The sequence below is a fragment of the Mobula hypostoma genome, chromosome 9 (assembly GCF_963921235.1).
Source record: "Mobula hypostoma chromosome 9, sMobHyp1.1, whole genome shotgun sequence".
Taxonomy (NCBI): domain Eukaryota; kingdom Metazoa; phylum Chordata; class Chondrichthyes; order Myliobatiformes; family Myliobatidae; genus Mobula; species Mobula hypostoma.
The window spans coordinates 53,778,397-53,792,246 of record NC_086105.1 but is presented as its reverse complement, the minus strand read 5'-3'; the positions used below and the strand labels follow the sequence as shown (position 1 = coordinate 53,792,246).

At 46.4% G+C, this 13,850-nt stretch overlaps 1 protein-coding gene across 1 annotated transcript in view; it reads left to right on the top strand.

Moving 5' to 3' along the window:
• The first annotated feature begins 2,716 nt into the window (after positions 1–2,716).
• Positions 2,717–13,850, top strand: part of nwd1 (NACHT and WD repeat domain containing 1) — a 78,105-nt gene continuing 66,971 nt past the window's right edge. The window contains exons 1-5 of the mRNA XM_063059532.1: positions 2,717–2,822; positions 6,119–6,204; positions 7,328–7,444; positions 7,551–7,905; positions 11,335–12,613. Coding sequence (XP_062915602.1) covers positions 2,717–2,822; positions 6,119–6,204; positions 7,328–7,444; positions 7,551–7,905; positions 11,335–12,613 — 1,943 coding nt within the window. The remainder of the gene's footprint in view (positions 2,823–6,118; positions 6,205–7,327; positions 7,445–7,550; positions 7,906–11,334; positions 12,614–13,850) is intronic.

Genomic DNA, 13,850 nt, shown 5'->3' with positions numbered 1-13,850 from the left:
TTGGTTGCCTCCATACACTCCAGTATTTGTTTTAAGTTCTCCTGTGCAAGAGCCAAGAGCAATTCCTTTTAAGTTTTTCTAGTCTGTAACTAGACAAAAGTGCACCAAGTATATCGTTTCCACTTTGCTTATTTGTCCTGCGCATGCCCAGTAGGAGGAAATTTGCCTAAATATCTGTCTAATGCGGACAGAGATATTTTGAAAAACACTTAGTGTGGACGCCTGTCGTTTTTACTCGAAACTGGAGTTTTCAAAATTATCTGGCGTAGTGCGGATGTAGCCTCAGAGTTGGCTTACCCTTTGAGGGCAGAGTGTCATAGGCCACGTCTGGAGTACTGCGTTCAGTTCTTGTTGGATGTGGAGGCTTTGGAGCGAGTGCAGAAGAGACTTACAATGACGTTACCTGAATTAGAGAGAACATACTATAGCGGGTGGTTGGAAATTGGTTTCTTATTGTCATATGGATTGAGAAACAGTGAAAACCATGATTTTGCACATCTTCCATATGGATCATTTCATCACATCAGTGCATTGCAGTAGTACAAGGTAAAAACAATAACAGAATACAGAATATACTATTACAGTTACAGAGAAATGAGATGAGTACAAAGTAATAATGAGGTGAATCGGGAGGTTAAGAGGCCATCTTATCATACAGGAAGTCCCTTCAGATGCCTTATAACAGCAAGGCAGAAATCATCCTTCAGCATGGTGGTACATGCTTTCAGGTGTGATGTGAGGAGGGTGAAGAGAATATGTTGGTGTGGCGGGGGGGCGGGGCAGGGGCTCTTTACTTATGTTGCCTGCTTTACTGAGGCATTGAGAAATGTAGACAGAGCCCGTAGAGGGGAGACTGGTTTCCGTAATGTGCTGAGTTGTGTCCACAACTCTCTGCGGTTTCTCGCAGTCTCAGGCAGAGCACTTGGCATACTAAGCCATGGCACATCTGGATTGAATGCTTTCCAGGGTGTAATCTATAAAAATTGATGAGGGTCAACAGGGATATGCTGAATTTCCTTAGCTTCCTGAGGGAGTAGAGTCACTGATATGTTTTCCTTCAACTTCATTGATTCAAGCTCTTCTGACTAACCTGTGTCAGCTTCTCATTGGATCTGGCCCAAGTCTATGAGCAAAATACTTGTGTCTCTGATAACTTTCTTTGACCTCAGACCAGTTCAAACCATTTTAGTCAGGCCAGCCAAGTTCTGGGCTCAGGTTACTTCAAACCTCAGGCCGTGCTTTCTATAAGCTGGCCATTTTTACATAATCTAATAAACAGCTTTTTATTTGGAAATTTTTAATTTATTTCTATTAAATTATTGAGATACAGAGCAAAATATGCCCTTCCAGCCCTTCAAGGTGTGCCACCCGGCAGCCCCCAATTTAATCCTAGCTTAATCACAATGACCAATTAACCTACCAACCGGTACATCATTGGACACTGTGAGGAAACCAGAGCACTCGGAGGAAACCCACGCGGTCACGGGGAGAATGTACAAGCTCCTCACAGACAGCAGTGGGAATTGAAACCAGGTCACTGGTACTGTAAAGCGTTGTGCTGACCACTATGCTACCAGGCTCGAGCAAGAAACAGTTCACAAAACAGCTCACAAAATGGCAGCCTTCATTCCTTCGACCACATGGCAAGGACAAATACATTTTTCTTGTCTGTTCCCACTGCCCTCGGCTCATTCCTCTTTGCTGATCTGCAGATTTTAGTACATGCCGGCCGACAGTAACTTAGTTTATTATCAGATGTACCAAGGTATAGTGAAAACTTTGTTTTGCATGACATTCATACAGATCATTTCATCACCTCAGTACATTGAGGTAAAACAAGGGAAAGGCACCAACAGACTGTAGAATATAATGTTACAGCTGTAGGGAAAGTGCAGTGCAGGCAGACAAGGTGCACGGCTATAATGAGGTAGACTGTGAGGGCAGGAGTCCATTTTTATTGTACAAGAGGACTGTCAGTAATCTATAACAGCAGTGTAGAAGTGGTCCCTGAGCCTGGTTGGTGTGATTGGTGGTGATCGAGTCTAATAGGATTGCTAGGTTGGGACACACTGGGCATCAGGGAAGGGTCTCTGACCTGAAATGTTAACTGCTTCTCTCTCCACAATTGCTGTCTAACCTGTTGAGTTCCTCCAGCATTTTATGTTTATTGCTCTGAATTTCCAGTGTCTGCAGAATCTCTTGTGTTTAAGCTAACAGAAGGGCAGTGTTTGAGAGCTTTTGGTGCAGACACGGGTATTTGTCGTGCGTGAAACACTCAGTATGGTGGATGGCGTAACAATGGGAATCTACGTGTCAATATTGGCGGCTCTCACCCTATAATTAAACAAGGGATTACAGCACTCCCAGGAACAGGAAGAACACTGCCCATTGTTCAGGCCAATTTCCCGAGCGTCACCCAAGACTTTCTCAAACGTGAATGAGCACTGGTTGTCAAGGCGATAACTTCCCATCTGATATTGTACACAAATTGCTCAGCCAGTAAAGTAGCAGGGTGTAGTTGAATGAGAAAGTGAGGGAGAAGTGGAAAGGGTGGCGGAGGGAAAAGGCCAGAGACCAGGCCTGAGGTTCTCCTGGCCCGGACCTTCTGCAAAGGGTGTCTTTGAAGTCACAGTCATAATCGACGCTGGAACCAGGAGTTGGATGCGGTTTGAGGAGAGGCTGACGCGTGCAGTCTGGGTGGCACCCTCCTGTTGGGATGTTGAGTGCCAATCATCGGCAGGCTCTGCTCCGGGGGAAGAGTGTCAGCCTTCCAGGGGACAAGTCCAATGTGGTCCGGGTGTTCATCAGCTCCACTTTCACAGGTTGGGTATTTTGCACCGCTCGCACCTCCTGTCCTTGGTGGCTGAAGCTAACGGGGACCACCATCTGTTGAAGCATTGTGGGGGCACTCTTCCACTTTCTCCACCCCTCCCTCCCTCCCTCTAACCTGGCCAATCAGGAAGGCCTGCAATCCTTCAATCTTTCTCTCCCCCCATTCCATTTTTCCTTTCTATCTTTCCCTACTTCCATCTCCTCTCTCATGAGACCATAAGACATAGGAGCAGAATTAAGCCATTCAGCCCATCAAGTCTTCTCCACCATTCAATCATGGATAATTTATAATCCCTCTCAACCCCATTCTCCTGACTTCTCCCCGTAATCTTTGACACCCTTACTAATCAAGAACCTATCAACTCCACTTTAAATATCCCAATGATTTGGCCTCAGCAACTGTCTGTGGCAATAAATTCCAGATTAACCATCCTCTGACTAAAGAAATTCCTCCTCATCTCTGTTCTAAAGTAACGTCCTTTTATTCCAGAGTTGTGCTCTCTGGCCCTCAACTCCCCCGATATAGGAAATATCCTCTCCACATCCACTCTATCTATGCCTTTCAATATTCCATAGGTTTCAATGAGATCACTCATTTTTCTAAACTCCAATTAATATAGGCCCAGAGCTATTAAAAGCTCCTTAAATGTTAACCCTTTCATTCCTGAGATAATTCTTGTGAACTTACTCTGGCCTTTCTTCAATGCCTCTCCATCCATCCCATTTCCCAATCTCCTCTCTCCATTCCAGCCTTGCTTCCTCCTCCCCTTCTCCTCCTATGCCCTTGGTTCTGGGACCCTCAGCATTTATCTGTCCTGCCTGCTAAACATCTTATGATGTCTTACGGTTACCCCTCATTCTTTTAACCTATACCGACACACTTACCCCCTCTCCTCAACCCTTCCTTTATGCCTTTTCCCTATCCCATTCCTGCCTTCTTTCACCTCCCCATATCTTCCCCTCCCTCAGCCCTTTCCTCTCTTCTCATCCCCTCAATCTCCAGATATTTTTCTCTTGATCATGTTACATCTCCCCATTCCCTCGCTATTTTTTCCCTTTCCCTCCCTTCCCCTTCCCTTTCATCTCCCTCACCTCACCTTCCCTCCTCTCATTTCCCTCTTCCTCCTTCCACTACTCCTTCCTCCCTTCTTTTCCCCACCTCTAATCTACCTTGTGCCCTGCCTTTCTCTCCCATCTCACCCAGGGGCCATTGCTGGCTACAGGACTGTGAAATGAGGAGGAACTGCTTTTCCAAGAGAGTGGTGAATCTGTGGAATTCTCTGCCCAATGAAGCAGAGGAGACTACCTCAGTAAATATATTTAAGACAAGGTTGCATAGATTTTTGCATAGTAGGGGAATTAAGGGTTTTGGGGACAAGGCAGGTAGATGGAGCGTTTTGTTGGACTTTTCCCAACCAAAGGGTCAGGCCCAGAAACTGCAAGGTGGTAAACATAGAACATAGAACATAGAATAGTACAGCACATTACAGGCCCTTTGGCCCACAATGTTGTGCCGACCCTCAAACCCTGCCTCCCATATAACCCACCACCTTAAATTCCTCCATATACCTGTCTAGTAGTCTCTTAAACTTCACAAGTGTATCTGCCTCCACCACTGACTCAGGCAGTGCATTCCACGCACCAACCATTCTCTGAGTAAAAAACCTTCCTCTAATATCCCCCTTGAACTTCCCACCCCTTGCCTTAAAGCCATGTCTTCTTGTATTGAGCAGTAATGCCCTGGGGAAGAGGTGCTGGCTATCCACTCTATCTATTCCTCTTATTATCTTGTACACCTCTATCATGTCTCCTCTCATCCTCCTTCTCTCCAAAGAGTAAAGCCGTAGCTCCCTTAATCTCTGATCATAATGCAAACTCTCTGGACCAGGCAGCATCCTGGTAAATCTCCTGTGTACCCCTTCCAATGCTTCCACATCCTTCCTGTAGTGAGGCGACCAGAACTGGACACAGTACTCCAAGTGTGGCCTAACCAGAGTTTTATAGAGCTGCATCATTACATCGCGACTCTTAAACCCTATCCCTCGACTTATGAAAGCTAACACTCCATAAGCTTTCTTAACTACCCTATCTACCTGTGAGGCAACTTTCAGGGATCTGTGGGCATGTACCCCCAGATCCCTCTGCTCCTCCACACTACCAAGTATCCTGCCATTTACTTTGTACTCTGCCTTAGAGTTTGTCCTTCCAAAGTGTACCACCTCACACTTCTCTGGGTTGAACTCCATCTGCCACTTCTCAGCCCACTTCTGCATCCTATCAATGTCTCTCTGCAATCTTCAACAATCCTCTACACTATCTACAACACCACCAACCTTTGTGTCGTCTGCAAACTTGCCAACCCAGCCCTCTACCCCCACATCCAGGTTGTTAATAAATATCACAAAAAGTAGAGGTCCCAGCACAGATCCTTGTGGGACACCACTAGTCACAATCCTCCAATCTGAATGTACTCCCTCCACCACCACCCTCTGCCTTCTGCAGGCAAGCGAATTCTGGATCCACCTGGCCAAACTTCCCTGGATCCCATGCCTTCTGACTTTCTGAATAAGTCTTCCGTGTGGAACCTTGTCAAGTGCCTTACTAAAATCCATATAGATCGCATCCACTGCACTACCCTCATCTATATGCCTCGTCACCTCCTCAAAGAACTCTATCAGGCTTGTTAGATACAATCTGCCCTTCACAAAGCCATGCTGACTGTCCCTGATTAGACCATGATTCCCTAAATGCCCAGAGATCCTATCTCTAAGAATCTTTTCCAACAGCTTTTCCACCACAGACGTAAGGCTCACTGGTCTATAATTACCCGGACTGTCCCTACTACATTTTTTGAACAAGAGGACAACATTCGCCTCCCTCCAATCCTCCGGTACCATGCCCGTGGACAACGAGGACATAAAGATCCTAGCCAGAGGCTCAGCAATCCCTCGCCTCATGGAGCAGCCTGGGGAATATTCCGTCAGGACCTGGGGACTTATCCGTCCTAAAGTATTTTAACAACTCCAACACCTCCTCTCCCTTAATATCAACATGTTCCAGAACATCAACCTCACTCATATTGTCCTCACCATCATCAAGTTCCCTCTTATTGGTGAATACCGAAGAGAAGTATTCATTGAGGACCTTGCTCACTTCCACAGCCTCCAGGCACATCTTCCCACCTTTATCTCTAATGGGTCCTACCTTCACTCCTGTCATCCTTTTCTTCTTGACATAATTGAAGAATGCCTTGGGGTTTTCCTTCAGGTACTCCCATGTTTTACAGATATGTGCATGGAACGCGATGCTCTCCTCGACAAAGCCTATCCAGAGGTTCAGACTTTCTGCCAGAAACTGGGACTGATTTTTGAGGTAAGCTCAGGGATATGGGATTGAGGGCAGTTCTGTTCCCAGGGAAAGGGTAATCTCCCTTAGGAAGGAGTGATCTGAGGGAGGAACGGTAAGGGGGAGGGAACAAATCAAAGGGAGGATGTATAACAAGACATGGGGAATGTGAGATGGCGTAAACCTGACAGTAAATGTGTGACAATGTATAAGTGTGATCGGGAAAGGCATGCGACATGGGGCGGTGGGGGGGGGGGAGAAAAGAGTGTGATAAAGTGGGGATAGGGTGCCGGTCGTAATGAGTAGCTAAGTGGCGGGCAGTGTGGTGGGGAAGGGACAAGTCAAACCTGGGGGCATTGGGTGTCAAAGCTGGGAGATGAAGATAGGAGGTCAAATATTGGTGGGGTAGGGAGTCCAATGTGGCTCACTTGACAGCTTAAAAATACAAATAAAGATTATCTTTATTTGTCACACTTATGTTGAAACATACAATGAAATGTCTCGTTTGTGTCAAATCAAATCAGCAAGGATTGTGCAGAGCAGTCCACTTGTGTCACCAAGCTTCCAGCGCCAACATATCATGTCTACAACTCACCAACCCCAACCATGCATCTTTGGAATGTGGAGGAAACAGGAGCACTCCGAGGAAACCCATGCAGTCATGGCAAGAACATAAAGACCTCTTACAGACTGCAGCAGGAATCAAACTCCCAATCTTACAGTTAGTGTTGTAAAGTGTCATGCTACCGTGCAACATCTTGGCGTGGTGTTTTAGGAAGCAGGGCACCCTTCTACTACTGCTTTACTTGAATCCCAGGAAATTTCCTTTAAAAGGTGCTGAGGGTTAGCAGATTCCAGGATGACCTCTTTAATTCCTCTAAGGATGTTAATATTCTGCCTGATGGCATTAATTACAGCCTGACCTCAGCCAAAGTGAGGTTCCACAATGGGACCCCAAGGCGCCTTGGTTCAACCAAGAACGGTGTGCATTAGAGTTGGGTCCCTGTCACAATCCAAGGTTTAATTATTTGAAACAACACCTGTTCTTGGGGGAGGGGGGAGAGGATTACAATTCCATCACCCATCCACCACCCCCACCCCAAGGTGCTGGATAAACACAGTAACCTGTTTGTCTATCTAACTTTCTCAGGTAGTTGACATGCGCTGGGGAGTCCCAGATACGCTGACAGCTGACCACATGAGCACAGAGATGTGCCTGAGAGAGATTGAGTCCTGCCAGAAAGTATCAGTGGGACCCACATTTATCGTAAGTTTTTAAAAATTTCCCATTATTTTCCTTCCTGCTTCTTGACAATGCCACTGGTGTTCTTGGATACTACTGGAATAATTACTGTCTTATCTGGAACTGGTAGGCTCTTGTTGGCAGTCGCTATGGTTACCGGCCCATCCCTCGAGTTATAGAAGAAAAGGAATTTGAGGTGCTACTGATGAAGCACTCTTCAGATTCCAGTTCCTGCAAGCTCCTTCAGGATTGGTTCTGGAAAGATGAGAATGCCATCCCTCCCACTTACGTCCTTCAGCCAATCACCACGCACCTGCCATACTACAGTGATACGAGCCCAGCCAACCGGCAGCGGCATGAGAAGGAGGTGCTCGCCTGGTCCAAGGTGGAGGAACGAATCGCAGCTCTCCTTCGGACAGCAGCCTCCCAGGCAGCAGAGGAGGGCCTCATCAAGAAAGAGGCGAAGCACAAGTACTTCAAGTCAGGTGAGCTGCTCCACCCCCAGCCCCTCTCCCTCGCCCCTCACCTTGGTTCCATCTGCTCCCAAACAGGCATGAGGCCAGACTGCACTGAGCTCACTGACTCTGGACAGCAATAGTTCCCTTTAGGTTGACAATGGCACCATCTTTTGAAGGTGTTCTTGATGGCAGGAAGGCTTGTGCCCCTGATGGATCTGGCTGAGTCCTCAACCCTCTGTAACACACACAAACTACTGGAGGAACTCATCTATGGAAATTAATTAACAGTGAATGTTTCGGGCCAAGACCCTTCTTCAGGACTGGAAAGGAAGGTGGGGGGGGAACAGGTGGGAGGAGGGGAAAGAGGATAACTAGGTGATGGATGAAGCCAAATGGGTAGGAAAAGTAAGGGGCTGGAGAGGAGGAATCTGATAGGAGAGCAGAGTGAACCATAGGAGAAAGGGATGGAGTAGAGGACCCAGGGGGAGGTGATAGGCAGGTCAGCAGAGGTAAGAGGCCAGAGTGGGAAACAGGAGAAGAGAGGAGGGGGACGGAAAATTTGTTTTACCAGAAGGAGAAATCGATATTCATGCCATCAGGTTGGAGGCTACCCAGACAGAATATAAGGTGTTGCTCCCTCACCCTGAGGGTGCCCTCATCGCACAAGAGTAGGCCATGGACCGACATGTCGGAACGTGAATGGGAATAGGGATTAAAATGTTTGACCATTAGGAAGCCCTGCTTTCGGCAGATAGAGCGGAGGTGCTTGACGAAGTTTTCCTCCAGTTTACAGCGGGTCTCACCAACATAGAGGAGGCTGCGCTGGGAGCACCAGACACAATAGCTGACCTTCCGCATTTGTTTTCAATCCTGTGATCTGCCGCCTCCATACCAGCTGGTGATGCAGCCAGTCCCGACAGCCACTGCAACCTGCTAGTGTTCTTGGTGGCATAACAAACCTCTTCGAACTCCTAAGGAAGTAGAGCCACTGGTAGGTCTGCTTCGTTACCCTTGCTCTGCAATGCTGGCCTGATATCCAGGTCCTGATTGCTGGGTTGATTCACAGTTAAAAGAGGGAGAGGGGGTAAGGGGAGGGGGGGAGAGAGACGGGAAGAGGGAGGGGAGATCGCACAAAAACAAGCCCTTTAGTTCATCAAAACAGTGCTGATCATCTACTACCCCTTTTTACATGAATCCTACATATTATCACACTTTATTCTCTCCACATTCTTATCAAGTGCCCCCAGCTTCTACCCTCCACACAGGAGCAATTTACAGTGGCTGGTTAAACTACCAGCCAGCAGGTCTTTGGGATGTGGGAGGAAAGTGGAAAACGTGCAAGCTCCACAGAGATATGGTCCAAGATCAGGACGGACTCAAGTCCTGGGTACTGTGAGACAGCGGTTCTTTTAACTGCACCATCCTATCACCTTTCATAATGTTGTTCTTCAGTACCAGCGGTCACAGTGGCACAACAGGGAGAGCTGCTGCCCTGTAGCTTCATTGACTGAAGTTCGATCCTGACCTCGGGTGCTGTCTATGTGGAGTTTGCACGTACTCCCTGTGATGACATATGTTTACCCTGGTGCTCTGCTCTCCTCTCATATCCCAAAAGTGTGCAAACTGTGAGGTTAATTGGCCCCTAGTGTGTCAGTGAGGGGATGGAGTTGAACCTGGGGGGAGTGATTGGAATGTGGGGAGGATAAAATGGGATTGGTGCAGGTTTAGTATAAATGAGTGGTTGATGGTCAACATGGACTCAGTGGGCTGAAGGGCCTGTTTCTGCGCTACATGACACCTTAACTCTATAGATGCAGAATTAATTCGCAGAGTTAATGAATGTAAAGTGCAGCCCATTTAAAGGAAATGAGAATCTTCATGCATCTCAGGGCATCCCAACCTGGGGTCCACAGAACACTCAGTTAATGGTGAGGCTCCATGGCATAAAAAAGGTTGGGAACCCCTGAGAAGTGGATGATTCCTTTCTCTGGCTGCCATTCCTATGGAAGTAAGTTTGCAAACCATGAGAAGATCAGGCCATGATTTTATGGGGGTCATGATACTGGCATCCTATGTGATACCTATCTCCCTTGGATGGACAAATGTTTACAGTTCAAAAGTTCAAAATAAATTTATCACAAAATATGCATATGTTACCATATACTACTTTGAGATTCATTATCTTGCAGGCATTTATAGGAAAAAAGAATGCAATAGGATTTACAAACAAACTGGACAGGATTGTAAAGAAGGCTTTTGGCATTCTGGCATTCATAAATCAAAGTATTGAGTATAGGAGTTGGGATGTTATGGTGAGGTTGTATAAGACATTGGTGAGGCCAAATTTGGAGTATTGTGTGCAGTTCTGGTCACCTAACTATAAGAAGGATATCAGTAAGATTGAAAGAGTGCAGAGAAGATTCGCTAGGATGTTGCCGGGTCTTCAGGAGTTGAGATACAGGGAAAGATTGAACAGTTTAGGACTTCATTCCTTAGAGCGTAGAAGAATGAGGGGGGATTTGATAAGGTTTACAAAATTATGAGGGGTATGGACAGAGTAAATGCGAGTAGGCCCTTTCCACTTAGATTAGGAGAGATAAATACGAGAGGACATGGCTTTAGGGTGAAAGGGGAAAGGTTTGGGGGAACATTAGGGGGAACTTCTTCACTCAGAGAGTGGTGGGAGTGTGGAACAAGCTGCCATCTGACGTGGTAAATTCAGGCTCACTGTCAAGTTTTAAGAATAAATTGGATAGATACATGGATGGGAGAGGTCTGGAGGGTTATGGACTGGGTGCAGGTCAATGGGACTAGCGGAATAAAGTTTCAGCACAGACTAGAAGGGCCGAATGGCCTGTTTTCTGTGCTATGGTTCTAAACAAAGACTGACAAACAATCAATGCACAAAAGAAGACAAACTGTGCAAATAAAAATAATACTGAGAACATGAGTTGTCTTTGAAAGTGAGTCTGTAGATCGTAGAATCAGTTCAGAAGAGTGGGGAGTGAAGTTATCCACAATGGTTCAGGAGCCTGATGGTTGTAGGGTAATAACTCTTCCTGAGCCTGGTGGAGTGCTATATCTCCTGCCTGATGGAGGTAGCAAGAAGAGAGTATGGTCTGGATGGTGGGGGTCTTTGATAATGGATGCTGCTTTCTAGTGGCAGCTCTCCTTGTAAAAGTACTCAAGGGTGGGGGGCTTTGCATCTGATGGACTGTGGTGTTTCCACCACTTTCTGTGGCCTTTTCCACTTCTGGGCATTGGCATTTCCATTCTAGGAAATTTTACAACCATTTGAAAACATTTATTGGCCAGTACAATGGACATCTGGTGGGAAAACGTCAGGTGTGTCACACAAACCCTTTGGTGGATGTTTTAACCGTACACTATGCCCTGGGTTGACTGAAAAAAATTGTGGCTACACTTGTAATAGTCAAATTGTCCTCTGTGTTGCAGTCACCGAATGGGAGATTGACTGTGGCCTCCGGGAAACAAAACAAGGAGATGTGTGTTCCTCGGTCTTCATCCGAGACATCCCCAACATGCTGGATCAGTGTGACAGGCAGCAAGTGCACAGATTTGTTGACGTCACCAGCAATGGGAGCATTGACAGAGAGGCTCAGGAACTTCTCACCAGTCTAAAGACCGAGATTGTTGGCAAGCATTCAAAAACTCTCCGTGTGCACCAGGTGAGGTGGCCAAGTGGAGTGCCGGACAAATGGAGCCAAGACCATGCCGCTTACCTCCAGAACCTGTGTCAGACGTTTGTCGAGGACGTGAAGCAGCAGATTGTCAGGAGGGTTGCTGATCGGCAAAAGGCTCAGGATGAGATGGGTTGGCTGTTTGATGAGCTGTGTCACCACATGTCCCTTTGTCGCAAGAAACGCAGCATCTTCTGTGGCCGTGTCGGGCTCATCACCAACATTTGTCAAAGTATCGAACTGAAGAACAAATGCACCCATAGGCCGCTGATTATCTATGGCCCTTCAGGGACTGGGAAGACAGCCGTCATGTCTAAACTCGCTGAGGATGTTGGGAAATGTCTCGGTAGCCGGACGGTGGTAGTTACCAGGCTTCTGGGCACGTCAGCACTGAGCTCTGAAATTGATACTGTGCTGAAAAGTATCTGTTTCCAAGTGTGCCTTGCCTTTGGGCTAAAACCTCCTTTGACGCACATTGTTAATTCTTATAATGAGCTGGTCCAATTCTTTCACAGACTTCTGAACACAGTGTCCAAGAAGAACAAGGCACCCTTGGTCCTCATCCTCGATTCTTTGGACCAATTATCTCCCAACGATGGTGCACACAGGCTACACTGGCTGCCAAAGGAATGTCCACCAAAGGTCCATCTTATCGTCTCTACTTTACCTGAGGAACACAATATCTTAAATGTTCTACAAGGAGCCATACCGAGCCAGGAGTGTTATTTTCAGGTGGAGCCGCTGTCCCATGAACACGGACAGCAGGCGATTGCCATGCTGATGTCAACGGTGAGGAGAAAGCTCACCAAACATCAGCAGGAGCTGATTCTCGACAGCTTCAAGCATTGTGGGCAGCCCCTCATGCTCAAGCTGTGCTTTGATGAAGCCAAGCGTTGGAGCTCCTACGGCCTGGAATCTGAGCTGTGTGTGGCCAAAGGCACCAGGGAGGCCGTGCGTTTCCTGTATGCACGGCTGGAAAAGAAGCATGGCCTCACCTTCGTGTCACATGCTCTGGGGTACATCGCCTGCTCCAGGTGGGTCTGACTTCATTCCTTCTCAGGACAAGGGTCTCCGATGGAGTTACAGTGCTGTGCAAAATTCTAAGGCGCATGTAAAAAATTCTGTAAGTGAAGATGCTTTCAAACATAATGAAATATAAAGTTTCTAGATATCAAAACATTTGCTGTAAAGAGCAGTAAAAAGTAAAAAAAAACTAAATCAAATCAATATTTAGTGTGATCACCTTTTGCCTTTAAAACTGCATCAATTCTGTACACTGTTGAACAGCTTTATAAGAAAATCAGCGAGTAGGTCGTTCCAATCATCTTGAGGAAGTCGCCACAGTTTTGCTGCAGACTTTGGCTGTCTCACTTGCCTGTGTCTCTCCAGGTAATCCCAGACAGCCTCAATAATATTGAAATCAGGTCATACCATCTGAAACCAATAAAAAAAAAAATAGGATGCCTAAGACTTTTGCACAGTACTGAATGTAAAGTTATTAGAGGCATAGATGATGTAGACAGAATCTTTTTCCTGTGAAAGAGATAATGAAAACAAGCTTAAGACAAAAGGAAGGAGTTTTTTAAGAGGGCGTGAGGGATTTGTTTCTTTGCACAGGGAATGTTTTTTTATTTGAAACATGTTGCCAGAGGGGATGGTGGAATTTAGAGACATCTAAATGTACACAATGCACAGAAGGATACATGCCTGGTACAGGATTAGTGTAAATGGGTAAAAATCTTTGTATGGACATGGTGGGTCGAAGAACGTTTCCTCTGCTGGATAACTCCGACACTAAGAAGTTAAAGTTACTGTTAAATGAGAGCTCCCAACCACAGAACACAGGACAGTACAATACAGGAACAGGCCCTTCAGCCTACAGTGACTACGCTGCGCATGATGCCAATTTAAATAAATCCCTTCTGTCTGTACATAACTCATATCTCTCCATTCTCTGCTTCGTCATGTACCTATCTTAAAGCCTCTTAAACATCACCACTGTATCACCTTCCACTAAAAATATACTTGCTCTGAACATCTGCTTTCAACTTTTCCCCCTCACCTTAAGTGCATGTCCTCTATTATTTGACATTTCTACCCTGGGAGAAAGATTGCCACTCTCTACTTGTCACAATTTGATAAATGTATTAGGTCTCCCCTCAGACTCTGAACGACAGAAGGGACAAAAGAGTGGAGCCACAAAAGGATGTGGCCTTAACGGGCTGAGGAAACAGAGCATAAACTTTCAACTTCAGTCTCTAATCGCCTTCT